General features: G+C 45.5%; 1 protein-coding gene across 1 annotated transcript in view; it reads left to right on the top strand.

The window, feature by feature from the left end:
* SCIMP (SLP adaptor and CSK interacting membrane protein) overlaps positions 1–19,014 on the top strand; it is a 146,385-nt gene that overhangs the window by 63,557 nt on the left and 63,814 nt on the right. The window contains exon 6 of the mRNA XM_088456117.1: positions 18,025–18,111. Coding sequence (XP_088312243.1) covers positions 18,025–18,111 — 87 coding nt within the window. The remainder of the gene's footprint in view (positions 1–18,024; positions 18,112–19,014) is intronic.

Raw genomic sequence — 19,014 nt, 5'->3', positions numbered from 1 at the left:
TTTTGTGTTTCAGCATAGGTGTTCTATAAATGCATGTGTGTGTATGTATGTATATATATATATATATATATATATATATATATATATATATATATATATAGGGGTGAGCGGGTTCGGATTTCTGAAATCCGAACCCCCCCCGAGCCCCCCCGATCCGAGGCCGATCCGAGTCAGGCTCGACTTTTCCCGCCTGACTCGGATCTGAAATCGAGGCAAAACGTCATCATCCCGCCTTCCGGATCTCGCGGGTTTTGGATCCTATATAAGGTACCCGCGTCTGCGCCATTTTCTCACTCGGCTGTGGACAGTGAAGAGGGAGGGTGGGAGTTAGGGCTGGCTGGGCTGTGTAGTGTAGTGTAGTGTAGTGCAGAGTAGTGTTGTGCTGCGCTGTGCTGCTGTTGTCCATAGGGGCTGTGTCCACTACTTCAAAGTCCATAGGGGCTGGCTGTGTTGTGCTGTGCTGCTGTTGTCCATAGGAGCTGTGTCCACTACTTCAAAGTCCAAAGGGGCTGGCTGGACTGTGTTGTGCAGTCAGTTGTCCATAGGGGCTGTGTCCACTCCAAAGTCCTGTGCAGTGTCCCAGTCCTAAAGGGGTGCTGTAGTGTTGTCCAGGGGGTGCTCTGTCCGTCAGGGGTGCTCCCCCCAAGTGCTAAAAAAAAATATTTTTTTTCTGTGTTTGTGAATTGTGTGCGCAGTAGCCGCACGTGCATCAACAAAGTAGTGCCAAGCGTGCGCCTGTGTCATAAGTAAAGGGCCAGCTGGCTTGACCGTTAAAGGGTGCTGTAACCCCCAAAGTACACTCCAAACCAAATAAAAAAATATTTTCTGTGTTTGTGAATTGTGTGCGCAGTAGCTGCACGTGCATCAACAAAGTAGTGCCAAGGGTGCGCCTGTGTCATAAGTAAAGGGCCGGCTGGCTTGACCGTTAAAGGGTGCTGTAACCCCCAAAGTACACTCCAAACCAAATAAAAAATATTTTCTGTGTTGGTGAATTGTATGCGCAGTAGCCGCACGTGCATCAACAAAGTAGTGCCAAGCGTGCGCCTGTGTCATAAGTAAAGGGCCGGCTGGCTTGACCGTTAAAGGGTGCTGTAACCCCCAAAGTACACTCCAAACCAAATAAAAAAATATTTTCTGTGTTTGTGAATTGTGTGCGTAGTAGCCGCACGTGCATCAACAAAGTAGTGCCAAGCGTGCGCCTGTCATAAGTAAAGGGCCGGCTGGCTTGACCGTTAAAGGGTGCTGTAACCCCCAAAGTACACTCCAAACCAAATAAAAAAATATTTTCTGTGTTTGTGAATTGTGTGCGCAGTAGCCGCACGTGCATCAACAAAGTAGTGCCAAGCGTGCGCCTGTGTCATAAGTAAAGGGCTGGCTGGCTTGACCGTTAAAGGGTGCTGTAACCCCCAAAGTACACTCCAAACTAAATAAAAAAATATTTTCTGTGTTTGTGAACGCCTTAGCCGCACGTATATATCAATATAACATAAATGGAGGACCAAACTTTCTCCGATAAAAATAAAATAGGGAAAGATCAAGAACCACTTCCTCCTAGTGCTGTTGCTGCTGCTGGGAGTTGTTCATCATCCCAGAGAGGAAGTAGGAACACCACTACTTTTACTAAACAATTGACCCTCCAACAGTCCCTAGCGATGAGGATGAAGTACGACAGCAGTCATCCTGAAGCAAAACGTATAACTGAGGCCTTGACTGCTAGGTTGGTGTTAGACGTGCGTCCGGTATCCGCCATTAGTGCAGTGGGATTTAGACAATTGATGGAGGTAGAGTGTCCCCGGTTCCAAATCCCATCTAGATTCCACCTGCATCCTCAAAGCAGCAGCGACAAGCGTGCGTCTGTCTGTTAAAGGGTGGTGTAACCCTCAAAGTGCGCTCCACAAACAATAAAAAAATTCTTCTTTTTTTTTCTGTCTTTGTGAAATGTGTGGGCTGTAGCCGCACCTGCATCCTTAAAGCAGCAGCGACAAGCGTGCGTCTGTCTGTTAAAGGATTACATCGGTGACAACATCCAAGTAGGCATGTCAGACAGTCCGTACCTGTACTGGCAGGAAAAAGAAGCAATTTGGAGGTCCCTGTACATACTGGCTCTATTTTACCTGAGTTGCCCCCCCTCCAGTGTGTACTCCGAAAGAGTGTTTAGTGCAGCCGGGAACCTTGTCAGCGAAAGGCGTAGGAGGTTGCTTCCACAAAATGTGGAGAAGATGATGTTCATAAAATGAATTATCAACTCTTCCAGGGAGACCAGCCTCCTGAATGTACAGAGGGACCTGTGGTTGTGGATTCCAGCGGGGATGAATTAATACTCTGTGAGGATGAGGATGTACACAACACTGAAGAGGGTGAGGAATCGGTGGATGAGGAGGATGAGGACGACATCTTGCCTCCGTAGAGCCAGTTTGTGCAGGGACAGATTAATTGCCAGCTTGTTTTGTGGGGGCCCAAACGAACCAATCATTTCAGCCACAGTCGTGTGGCAGACCCTGGCGCTGAAATGTTTGGTTTGTTAAAGTGTGCATGTCCTGTTTATACAACATAAGGGTGGGTGGGAGGGCCCAAGGACAGTTCCATCTTGCACCTCTTTTTTTTCTTTGAATTATGTACTGTTTGGGGCCTAGTTTTTCAAACTGCCATCCTGTCTGCCACTGCAGTGTCACTCCTAGATGGACCACGTGTTTGTGCCGCCCACTCGTATCTCTTAGCATAGTCATCCAGCTACCTCGGTGCAACCTTTTGGATATAAAAACACTATTGTGAGGTGTGAGGTGTTCAGAATAGACTGGAAATGAGTGGAAATTAAGGTTATTGAGGTTAATAATAGCATAGGAGCAGAAAAACACACAAATTCTGTGATTTTAGCTGTTTTTATGCTTTTTTTAAAAAAAAATCCAGATCCAAAACACAAAACCCAGAACCCAAAACACGGAAGGGTGGTTTTGGCAAAACCAATCCAGATCCAAAACACGAAGAAAGATCCAGATCCAAAACCAAAACACGAAAAGTGGCCGGTGCACACACAAAAGTCCAGGAATGATGATGTTCGTCCATGCAAGATGACGTTTTGCCTCTTTCTGAGTTCCGTTTTTTTGGAGGGAAAAATCCGAACTCAGTGTGCAAACTCGAACCTATATATACTGTGTGTGTATGTATATATATATATATATATATATATATATACATACATATATACTGTGTGTGTGTGTGTGTGTATATATATATATATATATATACACATACATACAGTATATACACACACACACATTTATAGAACACCTATACTGAAATTCAGAATACTCCAAGAAAATAGATTTGGGCACCAATCCACTGTCATAGCCAGGATTCAACCCATCAAAACTAAGTTTGTTCAGACTAGCTGGGAAAAAAACCAAACACATTTATTTTTATTATTATTAGTTTCTTATATAGCGCAGCATATTCAGTTGCGCTTTACAATTTGAATCAACATTAATAGAACAAGACTGGGTTGTAAGAGACAGACATAAAGGTAAGAGGGCCCTGCTCGCAAGCTTACAATCTATAGGGAATTAGGTGTTGATACACAAGGATAGGTGCTACATATTGCAAATTGGTCCAGCCAGATTGCAGATGTTAATATTTCCATCTAGTTGCAATGATTATCATTGAGTGTAGTTAGAACTGAAGAAATTTACCAGAAGCAGATGTTAGTGTGGGGACCCTGTCCCAGCAACCCCTGCCGCCCCGTGCTGTCCTGGATCACAGTACTGGGTCTGACTGTCAGACCCTGTGGCTCCTTCTAGCTGCTACAGACACTCACAGGGCCGGTTCTCCCGTTACGCATGGTACGCAGCTGCGTAAGGTGCCACATAGTGAAGGGCGCCTCAGCTGCGTACCAGGCGGGCCACGGGCAGTCTGTGTCTGTGACACAGCTGCACCGCGTGTGTAGCGCTGACCGGACGGAGTTCGGTCAGCGCTACACAGCTGCCGGCGCCGGCAGCTGTGTGTTTGCTTTTGCAGCTGATGAGAGTCCGACAGACTCTCATCGGCTGCTGCTCCCACTGCCAGAGCCGGACATCTTCCGGCTCCCACAGTGGGTAATGGGAGTGACGACATGACGTCACTCTCGTAATGCAAAGTGGTGGATGGAGGAGCTGATATCGGCGGCGGGACCAGGTGCAGGAGTTTCAGGTAAGTGCTTTTTATTTTTTAATTTTTTTTATTACGTCTCTACTGAGGGCGGGCGGAAGTGGATTACTACTGGGGGCACCACAAGGGGGGATTACTACTGGGGGCACTACAAGGGGGGGACTACTACTGGGGGCTAGTACTGGGAGCACTACAGGGGGGGCTACTACTGGAGGCACTACAAGGGGGGATTACTACTGGGGGCACTACAAGGGGGGATTACTACTGGGGGCACTACAAGGGGGGGAAATACTACTGAGGGCACTACAAGGGGGGATTACTAGTGGGGGCACTACAAGGGGGGGATTACTACTGGGGCACTACAAGGGGGGATTACTACTGGGGGCAGTACAAGGGGGGATTATTACTGGGGGCAGTACAAGGGGGGGGAATACTACTGTGGGCACTACATGGGGGGGAAATACTACTGGGGGCACTACAAGGGGGGGATTACTACTGGGGGCACTGCAACGGGGGCTATTACTGGGGGCACTACAAGAGGGGGGGACTACTGCTAGGGGCACTATATAAAGGGCACTGCATAGGTGGTACCACTACTGGGGGCACTGCATAGGGGGGGAGTACTACTGGGGCACTATATAAGGGGCTTACTACTGGGGGCACAAGGGGCACTGCACAGGGGGGACCACTACCGGTGGCACTGTAAAAGGGGTACTGCATAGGGGGTACCACTACTGGGGGCACTGCATAGGGGGACTACTACTGGGGGCACTATATAAGGGGTATACTACTGGGGGCACAAGGGGGACTGCACAAGGGGGACCACTACCGGTGGCACTGCATAGGGGGTAACACTACTGGGGGCACTGCATAGGGGGACTACTACTGGGGGCACTATATAAGGGGAATACTACTCAAGGGGCACTGCACCGGAAAAGGGGGACCACTACCGGTGGCACTGTAAAAGGGGCACTGCATAGGGGGATGCCAAAAAATATACTTGCTTACCAAAAAATTTGGGCTAGGGCCGGCCCTGGACACTCACACACTACACAATGACTGTGACAGGATTGCAGCACTATTAGTGCGACACTAAAGTGCAGGGTATCTGGGCATCTGGGCTGGCTGAGCACATGTGTGGGGGCACCTACCCATCACCTAAATCATCGAATCTCTCAATAGACAGCAATGACTTAACAGGAAGATGGAAGGCCTGCAACTTTATATTGCAAAACCTTTACCCCGGCAGCGTAAACTGTACACCTGAGTAGGGACAGTTAGGAAGTGGTTAAACACAGACATATGTTCACTTAAAGTGGCACTAAACATAAAGATAATAGTTGAAATGGTTATTTAATATATATATTTTTTTGCAATAGCTAACATTTATTTTAGGATCTGTGCACTACAGACACGCGTATTGACAGATGTGCCATGCTGCACCACATCTCCTACTCCACCCCGACCTAGAGCGCTTCCACTACGAGACTACTGACCTGACCTCTATACACTGATATTGAAGCCTCATCAGCCTCAGTCCCAGCTAGGTTGGGCAAGGTGACGGTATATGACTATTGACTTGTCTGAGTCCTGCACACCAGTATACAGTATATGCCATTCCTTCTAGACCTTGTGCCATATTGGCCTGTTTTTAGTTGTTCGTCAAGTTGTAAGAGGTGCCAATGTTTTTTAAATATCTCTTCAACAGTGTTGTGGTATTCACTGAATTAAGAGATGAATGCTATAGTACTTCAGATTCTCCAGCTCTTGCATTCTGTGGTTTGTACTTCATTAATTCCATCCTGTCTATTTTTGTTACTTTGTTGATTTGAACCTACAGAGTTGATTTCTTGTAATCCTTTTCTAAAATTTTTTTTTTTAATTCTTGACTGACTTTATGTATGGAAGGTATCCAATTCTGTACAGTTTCTTTGTATCTTTCTTAGTTTGCCAACTGCGATGTTTTGTACCCATTTAAAAAAAAAAAAAAGCCTAATGTTCATTGAAAAGGTCACAATAAATGGGAGCAGTGATACCATAGACAACCACAAGTGAGTGTCATAAGCAGAACACCAGCAATATCTATCAGAATTTAGCATATGACATAGTGACTAGTGTTATAATAAAAGGGGGAGGAAAAGGGGAGGGAGGAGTGAAGAGAGGTGATGGTGTGGCAGACTGTGAGGAGGAAAGGGACAGATATGGATAAAAGAACAGAAAAGAGGAAAAAGATCCAGGTGGTAGGCACCAAACTAAGATATGACGTAAGTTTACCTAATTCAAATGAAGAAGGAGCGTTTTGTGAAGTGATCCAGGGGCCCCAAACCTTATCAAAGGATTTGGAGGAATTGTTAATAAAATCGGTCATATATTCCATACGATGTATGTACCAGAGATGGGATAAGAAGGGGGAGCAAGTTGCTTCCAGTCAGCAGCAATCAGGCAAGTGGTAGCAGAAGCAATGTGATGTGTTAGTCTATTTTGACACCTGTTTGTCGTAGGAAGACCCAGAGGGAGGTTCTCATGGGATGTGGATTTGGAGAATATGTGTCACGGTTCTGGTATTCTGTAAATCTGGCAGGGGGCCCAGGGTATTAACAGAGGAGTGCAGGAAATGGGGAGGCTTCAAGATACCAAGACTCATAGGTAATATCGGCATCGGCAGACTAGAGACATTAGGAATCAGGACCGGAGCAATGCAAGGATACTAGAATTGGAACAGAAACCCAAGCCACTGGTCAGCCTCTCACCTAATGGTCTAAGGACCTATCAGGCCAGAGTACTACTCCAGTGACAAGAAGAATCTGAACTAAAAACATTATAGTACTGACACTCTAGACCTGGGAACCAAACCAGAAATTGGAGTCTTATGTAACCAGGGAAGAACTGATGAAGCCATATCCCTGGTACAGCTCTGACGCAAGACCTGGACCATAATCCGGAAGGGGAACTCAGGATAGAGAGACACTTCAGGCACACCTCAATGCTGAAAGACTGTGACCCGATTATGCCCTCCAGACCTGGAACCCCAACTCTGACTGTCAGCCCAAGACAAGAGCACACAGTACTGGATAACCAAAATAGTCAACCTAGATTATGCAGTAACCCACTATAGCCACAGAGTGTAGTGATACTTGCAACACAGTCCAGATGATGCCCGCACAATGCAGAGTGAAATCCACAAAGGTGATAAGATGTGTGGCAACAACAGATGGTATGCACCGCAGGACACTGGGAGAACTGGAGCTGGAGTTGGAATCGGTCTGTGTGCAGCATGGGAGCCACAGTGCTGATAGATGGTACACAGCTGTAGATGGAATGTAGACAACGATGATAAGTCTGTGTGCAGCTTGAAAGCCCCGGTGCTGAGATGATGCACAGTGGTACCTGGAATGCAGACAACAGCAAGCAGTCTGTGTGCAGCATGGAAGCTGTGGCGCTGAGATGGTATACAGCGATGATGGTAAACAGTCCCAGTGGTTATCTGTATACAACATAGAAGCCGCAGTGCTGAGATGCAAAACAGTGATGGTACAAGTGGGTAATGGTTGAGTTTCAGCAAGGAAAGTATACACAGGAGAAATCTCTGAAAACACAGGAGACACTGAGCCTGGAAAGATCCTCAGGAAGGAACACAGTTGTTCAGGCAATGAGTCTTTCCTAGGCCTGGAAATATATAAAGGGAGTGGTAACAGGTAATTGGTCAGGCTGACTATGTAAGCAGCCAGGTGAGCGGTAATCACTGGTATCGTCTGTTGGAGGTTACAAACACAGTAATGAATAAATGTTTAACCCTGTATGGGCGGCTAAAACCACGATTCTTGATAATATGGGAGATTAGACCAGTAATCTCCCACCAAAGATTTAAGATTTTCAGGCACGACCTGTGTGGAGTGATAAGAGCATCCCGCACATCCGGCCGCAAGTCCGCCCAGCCAACATCGCCAGTGACCAGCTCCATCCCTGTCACACTTTCCACATCCCCCCTCCTCCCTGGCTTTTTTTGAATCAGTATCCCGGGCAGACCACCCCCCAGGGTTGGTCCCAGCACACACGCTGCAACCCAGCCTCCCAGCAGCTAACCCATCCACACCTCTGGCTCCGCACCACCATCGGCACGACCAAGAGCCAATTTCAGCTGCATACTACGGTCGCTGACCTCCGCAGACCAATCAGAACAGCCGTGCACTTGCAGCACACCAGCAACACGCTGATCCAGCTCACCAACAAACCTGCAGCTTCCAACCAATCTGCAACGGCCGCTACGTCGACCTACATCACCATATCACCATAACAAAAAACCTACCGGTAGGTAAGTACTGCCAAGACTCACACCAACACGTGGGACGCCGCACAGGTGTTCCAACCCACTCTGCAAATCCCCCCACCCCCCGAGACTTCCTAGACTGTCGACCATAGGTCCAGCAGGGGTGACGTGCAAGGTCGAACCGCACGGGAAGGAGCCCCCTAAAAGGGTCCACCTACCTCCCCAGTCTCATCACCACTCATCACTGAACCCCACCCACCTGCCCGGGATCTTAACAGAGCAGCATTGTGACTACTCAATAAAAGATTTTGCCCAAAATTACCGTGTCTCGCTGGCCTCATTTTGATCCTATTCCATTCCCCTTTTCACATTACTCCAAACTACACTCCATACCCAATCACACCCTCCTCACTCCCAAAACATCACCACCACCAGAAGAAACATTCTAATTAACACCACTCACAAACACACACAAGTCATCACCATTACTAGCAGGAAGAGCGCACCTTACCCCCCCTACCCCCATACGTTTTCAGTGCGGGAAAGGTACTCCCACACAAAGGTGCAGCACCCCAAAACCACAACACACCACCCCCTGGTCAACGAGAGCGCAGTTCTACCGCCCATCTGACTATGTAAGCAGCCAGGTGAGCGGTAATCACTGGTATCGTCTGTTGGAGGTTATAAACACAGTAATGAATAAATGTTTAACCCTGTATGGGCGGCTAAAACCACGATTCTTGATAATATGGGAGATTAAACCAGTAATCTCCCACCAAAGATTTAAGATTTTCAGGCACGACCTGTGTGGAGGAGAGTGCCTTCAGAGGCGCAATGTCTCCAACATCAACTCAATATATCTTATATCTGGGAACATTTTGCTGAGGCGGGTAGACACATAGTGCCATGTGTTATGTTCTGGGTTGTTTGTGGACCCGGGGTGGTAGCAGGAGCGATCACAGAAGCGGATTTGAAAATAAAACTAGGATTTTTAATAAGTGCTTGAGTAGACATAAAATATGGCAGTAAATAAAAGTCCAGGAATATATAAATGTGCACAAGAGTTCTGTGGTGGGAGTAATGGGTTAATGTCCAAGTAGAAACAATTAGAGCTGTCCAGGTGTGCAGGTAGTGAGACTGAAAATAATCAAGCAGGTATGCAGGTAGTGATGCAGGAAATAATAAGCCAGGTATGCAGGTAGTGATGCGGAAAATAATAAACCAGGTATGCAGGTAGTGATGCAAGAAATAATAAGCCAGGTATGCAGGTAGTGAACTAAGGCAAATGAGCAGGATGTCAGCAGGTTCAGGCACTCGGGTATGGGCAAGGGTGATGGAGGAAGCGGGGTACTCCTGCGGGAGCTAGGAGCTGACAGGCAGACAGCGAATTCACAGGAACAGGATAAGCATAGAGAACTCCCTCTCAGCTAGGCAGAGATACACGTATCACTGGCAAAGAAGGAAAGCACTGACCCTTCCTAAATACCCCATGCCGTGATGTTACTGGCCGGAGGGAACATGTGACTCACCAGGATTGGCCAGCCACATCACATGGCCAGAAGGCAAGATGGCGGCGCCCATGCCAAATGGAACGGAGACGCCGCCAGGCCTTACCAGCGCAGAGTGACAACATGCCCGCACAACTACGCGCGCAGCCAAAGCCCCCCGCCAGACACCAGCTCCACCACCAGACAGCCCGCGCCACAACGACCTCACAGGTAACACCCGCCTAGCGCCATGCTGAAATACCCTGGCCGTGACAGTACCCCCCCTTTTGGGGTGGCCTCAGGACACTCACCAGGCTTCTCCGGATGGGCAGAATGGAATCTCCTGATGAGTGTGGGAGCGTGGACATCACGAGCATCGGTCCAGCAACGTTCCTCTGGACCGTAACCTTTCCAGTCCAGCAAATACTGTAGATGACCTCTGCGTAGATGAGAGTCCAAGACCTGGGCAACCTCAAACTCAACTCTCTCCTTCTGGACTCGAGGAGAAGCAGGTAGAGTACTGTGGAACCTATTCAGAACTAGGGGCTTTTATAAGGAAATATGGAAGGAATTAGGGATTTTTAGGTATGGGGGTAACTGTAGGCGATAGGCCACTGGATTAATGACTTCTGTTATGGTGAAGAGACCAATGAAGCGTGGTGCAAATTTCATTGAAGGAACTCTCAGACGAAGATTCCGGGTGGACAACCAGGCCTGGCTTCCAACTTGCATGCGTGCAACTATTCTACGCTTCCTATCGGCCTGGATCTTATAGCGATAGGATGCCTTCAGCAAATCAGACCGTACTTGAGTCCAGATGGCAGCAAAATTCCGCACAGTGTCCTCCACGGCCGGAACATCAAAAACAGGCAGGCTTCGGAATTTGGGAACACGAGGATGAAGGCCATATACAACCTGAAATGGCGTTTGGTTAGTTGACGAGTGGTAGGAAGCATTATGCCCATTGCAGCAAGGCAGCCCAATTGTCCTGGGAAGATGTCATAAAAATTCTTAAGAAAGTCTCTAGATCTTGATTAACTCTCTTGGTGGAGCCATTGCTTTGCGGATGGTAGGCCGTGGAAAAGTTTAACTTCACTCGAAGAACAGAACACAAAGCTCTCCAGAATTTTGCAGTAAATGGAAACTTGGCGCCTTCTAGCAAATATCTCCATTCCTTCAACGCCAACTTTACAGGTAGTAGTTCTTGCTCGCCTATGGCGTAGTTCCTTTCGGCAGGTGAAATTTTTTTAGAAAAGAACCCACAAGGATGGACTCGATTGTCCTCATAACGTTGAGACAGGACTGCTCCCACAGCTTCAGATGATGCGTCTACTTCCAACAAAAAAGGCCTGTCCAGATCTGGTTGTCAAAGAACTGGTGCTGAGATAAAGGCCTGTTTTAGAAGATGAAAAGCAGACTCTGCCTCAGATGACCATTGGGCAGGATTAGCACCTTTGCGGGTCAAGGCTGTAATGGGAGCCAGCAATGTAGAAAATCCCTTAATGAAGCGTCTATAATAATTGGCGAAGCCCAACAATCTCTGGATGGCTTTCAGTGTCTGAGGTCGGGTCCAATCCAGAATTGCTTGTACCTTCTTGGGGTCCATTTCCAAACTGGAGCCAGAAATAACGTAGCCGAGAAAAGGTACATTGGGAACTCCAAAGACACACTTCTCCAATTTGAAGTAAAGGTGGTTCTCTCTCAAATGGGTCAAAACTTCTTTAACATGTTCTTGATGTTTAGACACAGAGGGTGAAAAAATCAGTATATTGTCCAGATAGACAACAACTGAAACATATAACAGATCCCGGAAAATCTCATTAACAAAACTCTGAAAGACAGCAGGGGCGTTGCACAATCCAAAAGGCATTACTAAATATTCGAAATGTCCATCTCTGGTATTAAAAGCGGTCTTCCATTCATCGCCAGCTCGAATACGAATGAGATTGTAAGCCCCTCTCAGATCTAATTTAGAAAAAATGACAGAGCCCTTGACCCTATCAAACAATTCAGTAATCAGGGGAAGAGGGTATCGATTCTTTACAGTAATGTCATTAAGGCCTCGATAATTGATACATGGTCTTAAACCACCGTCCCTCTTGCCAACGAATAAAAATCCAGCTCCGGCAGGTGAAGTAGAGGGGCGAATGAACCCCTTTGCCAGGTTGTCCCGGATGTACTCGGTCATGGCTTGAGTCTCAGGCAAGGACAGTGGATAGGTACGACCACGAGGTGGTATCTTATCAGGTATCAAATCAATTGGACAGTCCCATTCCCTATGAGGATGTAAGATATTTGCTTGCTGCTCAGAGAACACGTCGGCGAACATCTGATATTCCTTGGGAATGGCAGAAGAAACTAATGGAACTGTCTTTCTTACAGGTCGAATTTTAGGAAGACAGGATTTCTGACAGTCCATACCCCATGACAGAATATGCATAGAACCAATATATCCTGGGATTGTGTTGACATAACCAGGGTAGACCAAGAACAATTTCTTGAGAGGCCTCTGATATCACCAGGAATTTTAATGACTCAGAATGAAGTGCCCCAATTCGGACCAATACTTGTTGAGTCTCCTTGGTGACTATCCCGTTAGTCAGAGGGCGTCCGTCTATAGAGGTCAGAGAGATGGCATGGTTGAGAGACAAACAAGGAATCTGAAATTTATCTATGAAACTAGACGTTATGAAATTTCCGGCTGCTCCCGAGTCAAGTAGAGCAGTAGCAAAGACAGATTTGGGTTTAAGATCCAAAGCTAGGGTAATCGTGAAATCTTTAATTTTTGGAGACGGGCTCATAACTCCTAACTTGATGTCTTCAGGATCAGTTAGGATTTGGCATTTCCCGGTTTACGGGGGCAGGAGATCAGCAGGTGACCGGACTCTCCACAGTACAGACAGAGGTTATTTTGCATTCTTCTCTGACGTTCTTCTTTGGAGAAGTGTGTATGATTCACCTGCATAGGCTCTTCTTCAGGAGGAGAAGGAATGGGATGGGTAGAAATGGAGGGGGCAATTGACCTTTGCCGATCAGTTCTGTGTTTTTCAGCCTGACGTTCCCTGAAGCGTAGGTCAACTTTGATACACCACGAGATCATGTCGTTCAGATTAGTAGGAAGCTCTCGAGTGACTAGATAATCCTTTAGTTGGTCTGACAACCCATGCCAGAAGGCCGAGGTGAGGGCTTCCTCATTCCATTTGAGCTCTGATGCTAAAATTTTAAATTGCACGGCATATTGACTGACAGGACGGACCCCTTGTCTCAGTGTCATGATGTTTGATGATGCTGATACAGTACACCCAGGTTCATCGAAAATCCTCCTGAAAGATGACACAAAGCCTGCGTAATTATCCAGCAGCGGATCTGAGCGCTCCCAGAGTGGTGAAGCCCATTCCAAGGCCTGGCCAGATAACAGAGAGATTATATAAGCCACTTTAGTTCTTGCAGTTAGAAAGTTGTCAGGCTGCAGGGTAAAATGTATGTCACACTGATTTAGGAATCCTTGGCAGAGTTTAGGGTTGCCGTCAAATTTACTTGGTAAAGGAAGATGTAAGCGGGGAGATGATCTGCCTCCTGTATTCCCAGACGCTGATGCGGATGTGGTTGCTGGTACTCCAGGGGTAGAAAAGGAAGTTTGTAAACTATCCTGTCGCTTAGACATCTCTTGCAAAAATTGAGCCATCTGATGCTGCATGTTTTCCAGATTTTCTAAACGACCAGAAATGCACCGGAACAAATCCACTCCTGACTCCTGATCCGTGGCCGGCTCCATGGGGCCAGTGCAAACTGTTATGTTCTGGGTTGTTTGTGGCCCCGGGGTGGTAGCAGGAGCGATCACAGAAGCGGATTTGAAAATAAAACTATGATTTTTAATAAGTGCTTGAGTAGACATAAAATATGCCAGTAAATAAAAGTCCAGGAATATATAAATGTGCACTAGAGTTCTGTGGTGGGAGCAATGGGTTAAGGTCCAAGTAGAAACAATTAGAGCTATCCAGGTGTGCAGGTAGTGAGACTGAAAATAATCAAGCAGGTATGCAGGTAGTGATGCAGGAAATAATAAGCCAGGTATGCAGGTAGTGAACTAAGGCAAATGAGCAGGATGTCAGTAGGCTCTGGCACTCAGGTATGGGCAAGGGTGATGGAGGAAGCGGGGTAGTCCTGCGGGAGCTAGGAGCTGACAGGCAGACTGGCAGACAGCGAATTCACAGGAACAGGATAAGCACAGAGAACTCCCTCTCAGCTAGGCTGAGATACACGTTGCACTGGCAAAGAATGAAGGCACTGACCCTTCCTAAATACCCCATGCCGTGCTGTTACTAGCCGGAGGGAACATGTGACTCACCAGGATTGGCCAGTCGCATAACATGGCCAGAAGGCAAGATGGCGGCGCCCATGCCAAACGGAACGTAGATGCCGCCAGGCCTTACCTGCGCAGAGTGGCAACAGGCCCGCACAACAACGTGCGCAGCCAAAGCCCCCTGCCAGACACCAGCTCCGCCACCAGACAGCCCGCACCACAACGACCTCACAGGTAACACCCACCTAGCGCCATGCTGAAATACCCTGGCCGTGACACCATGTATACAATAGTTTATAGACATTCTCTTTTATTTTAACACAAATCGAACTAAAGGCGGCGCTTTCCAAAATCTCTGACCAATCATCCCCGTCCAATGCATCTCAAAGTCTGCCTCCCAAGCAACCTCATGAGTGTCACGTGAAGAAGGCAACTCCTTAATCAACAATGAATATAAGAGGGAAATTAAACATTTGGTCAATAATTACTTAAAGCATACAGCTTTAAATGTTGTGAGAGATCTATGAGAAAAAAGGTATTTGACTTTAGAGTCTAAACTGAAGGAATTGATAAAAATTCCTAGCGGGTATGGCCTTGTCAGATTTAATTTTTTAAAACAAAATTTTTACCCGGGGTAAGGTTATTTAAATATCTGATATTGCCAACCCTCCAATGAATAAATGAGTTTATAGACATACCTGGGGGGAAATCAGGATTGTTAAAAATCAGTATAATTGCAGAAGGATTAGGAGCAAATAGATATTTCCAGTTAGCGATACTATTGGGTGAGAGGAGATTTCATCTAGGGTAACAGGTCCTGGGGAACCAGATGAGGGGTGAGACAGTGGACAATCCCAATCCATTTGCCTCAATTTCTGACCAAACCTTTTTCACTCCAGGATCGTACCATAATACGTACTGGGCGAGTTGCGCAACCATATAATACCTCTTCAGTTTAGAATGCCAAATCCAACACTACGCGTAGAGCATTGTAATAACTTTAGATGCACATGGGAGAACCTACCTGCCCAGATAAAATATGAAGTATGACATTGCAGAGATTTAAATACATATGGGGAAACATAGATTGGAAGAGTTTGAAAGAGGTAAAGGAGCTGAGGGAGAACATTCCTCTTCAATGAATTCTCCTGACTTATCCAGGAAATAAAATGGTTGGACCATGAGTTCAAGTCAGATTTAATTTGAGAAAGGATGCGAGGATAGTTAGCATGAAATCGTTGATGATATCGATGAGTGAGAAAGACACCCAGATATTTTATCTTCTGCATGTGCCAGTTGAGCGGAAATGTTTTTTCAAAGAAGATTTAGTCTCATTAGTTATAAAGAAGTCTAAGACATCTTTGTACCCATTTCTTATAATGATAGCTGTGTGGATTATATTGTTCCTGTCTACTTCTTTGACATGAGTTCTTGTTTGTAATGTGTTGTTTTTCACAAATATTTCCAAATCTAGAAAGGTATCCATCTATTTGCTGGTGGAAGCGGTAAACTCTAAACCTATAGAGTTGGTGTTCATGTGTTTGATGAATTCTTTTAGTTTATCATCTTCACCTTCTCATGTAAAAAACATGTGTATAATATGTTTCCAACAAATTAAATTTTTCTGATATCTGTTGTTCTCCCATATCTGGTCATCTTCTCAAATGGCAATGAACCATTTCGCATAACTCGGTGCAAAGGATGTTCCCATTGCAGTCCCTTTGATTTGTTTATAATAATAACTATTGTACCTAAATAAATTATGGTTCTATATTTATTCTACTATATATTATCCATTATAAAATTCATTTTTTGGTTTAGGATCTCTGTCTCAATTGCTTTTGACACCTAGAGGGTGTGGATTTTGACAGCACCAATATTAATATATTCCTAGACCTTTTGTAGCATATACTCCAACTTTACATAATGTTGGGGCTCCTGAAAGATACACTCCATGAGAGTAACATCAAGTAGAGATGGAGCTAGTCCTCTAGTCTCCAGGTGCTAAAAAATGGGATCTTGCATACTCTTCAAGTTTCAACTGATCTCAACTCCTTCTGAGTGGTGTTGGATTGTCCTTAGATTTCTCTCCTAGAGTTATTAGCCTCCAACACAAGCCAACTTTCTCCAGTCTTCCACACAGATGGCAAGCAGGCATTGGCAGTGAAGCAATCTACATGAACCCAGAAGAGGGGCTAACACTCATCTGCTACAGACATTACATGATTGCTAGTTCCTACATTTTTTGATTGGATCTTTGTTGTCTGTTTGTTCTACTCATTTTAATTTTCACTGTCCCCTATATATTCCAATTTACATTTGCAGTTTTCTGGTTCGCTCTCTTTCTTCTTTCTTCTACTTCATGTACTTAGCCTCTTGATATTTGATTAGTTGTCATGTTTGAGGACCTCAGTACCCTATACCACATGTGTACTTCCTGGACATGGTAGTTGTCCTAACTTCCATGTTCTATAGGAGCAGTTTAATGTTTTAATTCTGTAACATACCAGCCTATTAATTCTGAATACCTGTTCCTTATTTCCCTTCCCCTCCTTTTCATTTAATCATATTTATCTTACAACATCTTCCCTTTTCCCTTCCCTCTCACTCCATACATCCACATGAATCAATATATTACCAGTTGTCCCCCAAAAATCTGTAAATGATGGTTGGTATAATCTTATAAATGTAATTTTTAAATAGTTACCAAGGACATCACTATTGGTGACTATATTTTTCCATATGTCTTTTAATGCATCTGTATTTTGCTTGTTTTATTTTTGCTATACGCTGTTTGCATCATACATGTAATCTTTTATGTTCCCCTTTGCACCATGAACTTTGCGCCCAGCTCTATCCTACTTTGTAATCATATTTGTTTGTTATAGATTGTAGCACTTTTTTAACAGGCCTGCTGATATGTTATTACAGAAAGACGCCTCTTTCATTGTTTAAATGTATTATTTTAACTTACTACTATGATTAAGAGTAATTTGCGGCCCTTCTCAAGGTTAGAGGTCCACCCAATGCAGCCCCTGTATCAGGTTGCCTATCTCTGCTCTACATTGAAAATTTTACTAGCGTGCATTATCTAAACTGAGGTCTAGATGTACAGTATGAAGACCTGGAGAGAGATAAAGTGCCAACCAATCTAACTGCCATTTTCAAACGCAGCCTGTTAAATGACAGTTGGGAGCTGATTGTTTTTTTTTATCTCTCCACTTTATCTCTCTCCAAGCTTTGATACATCTAGCCCTGAGTTCTGTAGTGGAAGGTAAACTTTCTTATCTCAAAATGTAGTAAAAACATCAAATACTGTACCAGCTTATGCCTCATGCTATTATGTATATAATATTTTGGTATAGTGTGTTTTTTTCGAGACCGTAAAAAAATACACCCCTTTTTATGAATGTTCATCTATAATATAAGTGCTTGGGAGAGGCCGATTCAGGGGCGTATCTATAATGGGCCGTGTGCCCTGCATCGCACACCCTGCACCCATATTATTTAAAACTCACCTGTCCGTGATCCCGCGTCGGGTGTTAGTGCATGCACGGAACACCGAAAAATGGCCGCTGTGGCCATTTTTACGGCGTTCTGCGCGTGAGCAGTAGACTCTGGGCACACTCTAGTGCCCAGAGTCTACTGCTTCTGCGGTGGCTGGCCAGCCGTGACAGTCGGTTGCCGGCCGCCGGGGAGAAAGGAGGGAGCCCTGCATGGGGAATGCACACGGGCCCCCTCCTCTCTTAAGACGCCCCTGGGCCGAATGTCACTTTTGAGAACTTATATGAATGGTTTGTTCATTACCCATTAATTTTTATCATCAGATACCAATTCAAAAAATTCAACTTCAGACCTGTGCCATAATATGTATGCTACTGCACTAAAGAGACCAGTGCCATCTCAGCAACTAAGTGAGTATTGTGTTTGATGCATAAAATCTGAGGCCACTAATTTGACTTATGTTTATTACAGTTCTTCCACCACTTACTGCAATTTGCTGTATAGGTATAGATTCAGCATCTCAGTGACTAGTTGAGGAGAGGACAACTCCTTCACACCCAATTTCCTCTCCTAGGATGTTATTTTATTATAACCAGGCCTCATTCTGCATCAGGTTGCCTTTCCCATTTTTAAAAGCAAAGGGTGGGATGTACAGTATCATGTATTAGATATTGCATTTGATACATCCCACCACTTATTGAAAGCATTGCGGCGTTTATAAATGCCATATGCATGAATAATTGTGATTATAAATGCAAAGGACAGATTTCCGGGTTTATGACCCGGGAGTCTTACTGTGCATGTGTGGCTGTCGCGTTGCCTATCTGGTACAAACCATGGATAGTTTTGCTCTCTTGATACATATGGGGAATGCAGAAAACTTCCTAAAACAGCAGTTTTCTGCATTTTGACGACATTTTGCCTTTAGTACATCCCACCCAAAATGAGTACGGATAATGCAGTGTTGCAAAGCGTTAGGTCTATCACCCTAATAAAGATGCTATGTCTGAACAAGGCAGCTGAACTTTGGAAGAAATACTGGAAAAGTGATACTGAACAGTTGTCTATTCAGCAGGGGTGAATCTAGGGATCCGAGCACCCTTGGCAAGGTAATGGACTGGCACCCCCCTCCCCCCATAATTTCAGAAAGTGCCCCCCAGTAGTAGTCCTCCCTATGCAGTGCCCCCAGTAGTAGTCCCCTCTATACAGTGCCCCCAGTAGTAGTCCCCTATACAGTGCCCCAGTAGTAGTCCTCCTATACAGTGCCCCCAGTAGTAGTCCCCCATATACAGTGCCCCCAGTAGTAGTCCCCC

Source organism: Taudactylus pleione, unplaced genomic scaffold (assembly GCF_031769625.1).
Source record: "Taudactylus pleione unplaced genomic scaffold, aTauple2 ptg000687l, whole genome shotgun sequence".
NCBI lineage: Eukaryota > Metazoa > Chordata > Amphibia > Anura > Myobatrachidae > Taudactylus > Taudactylus pleione.
This window is presented reverse-complemented; position numbering and strand designations above follow the sequence as displayed.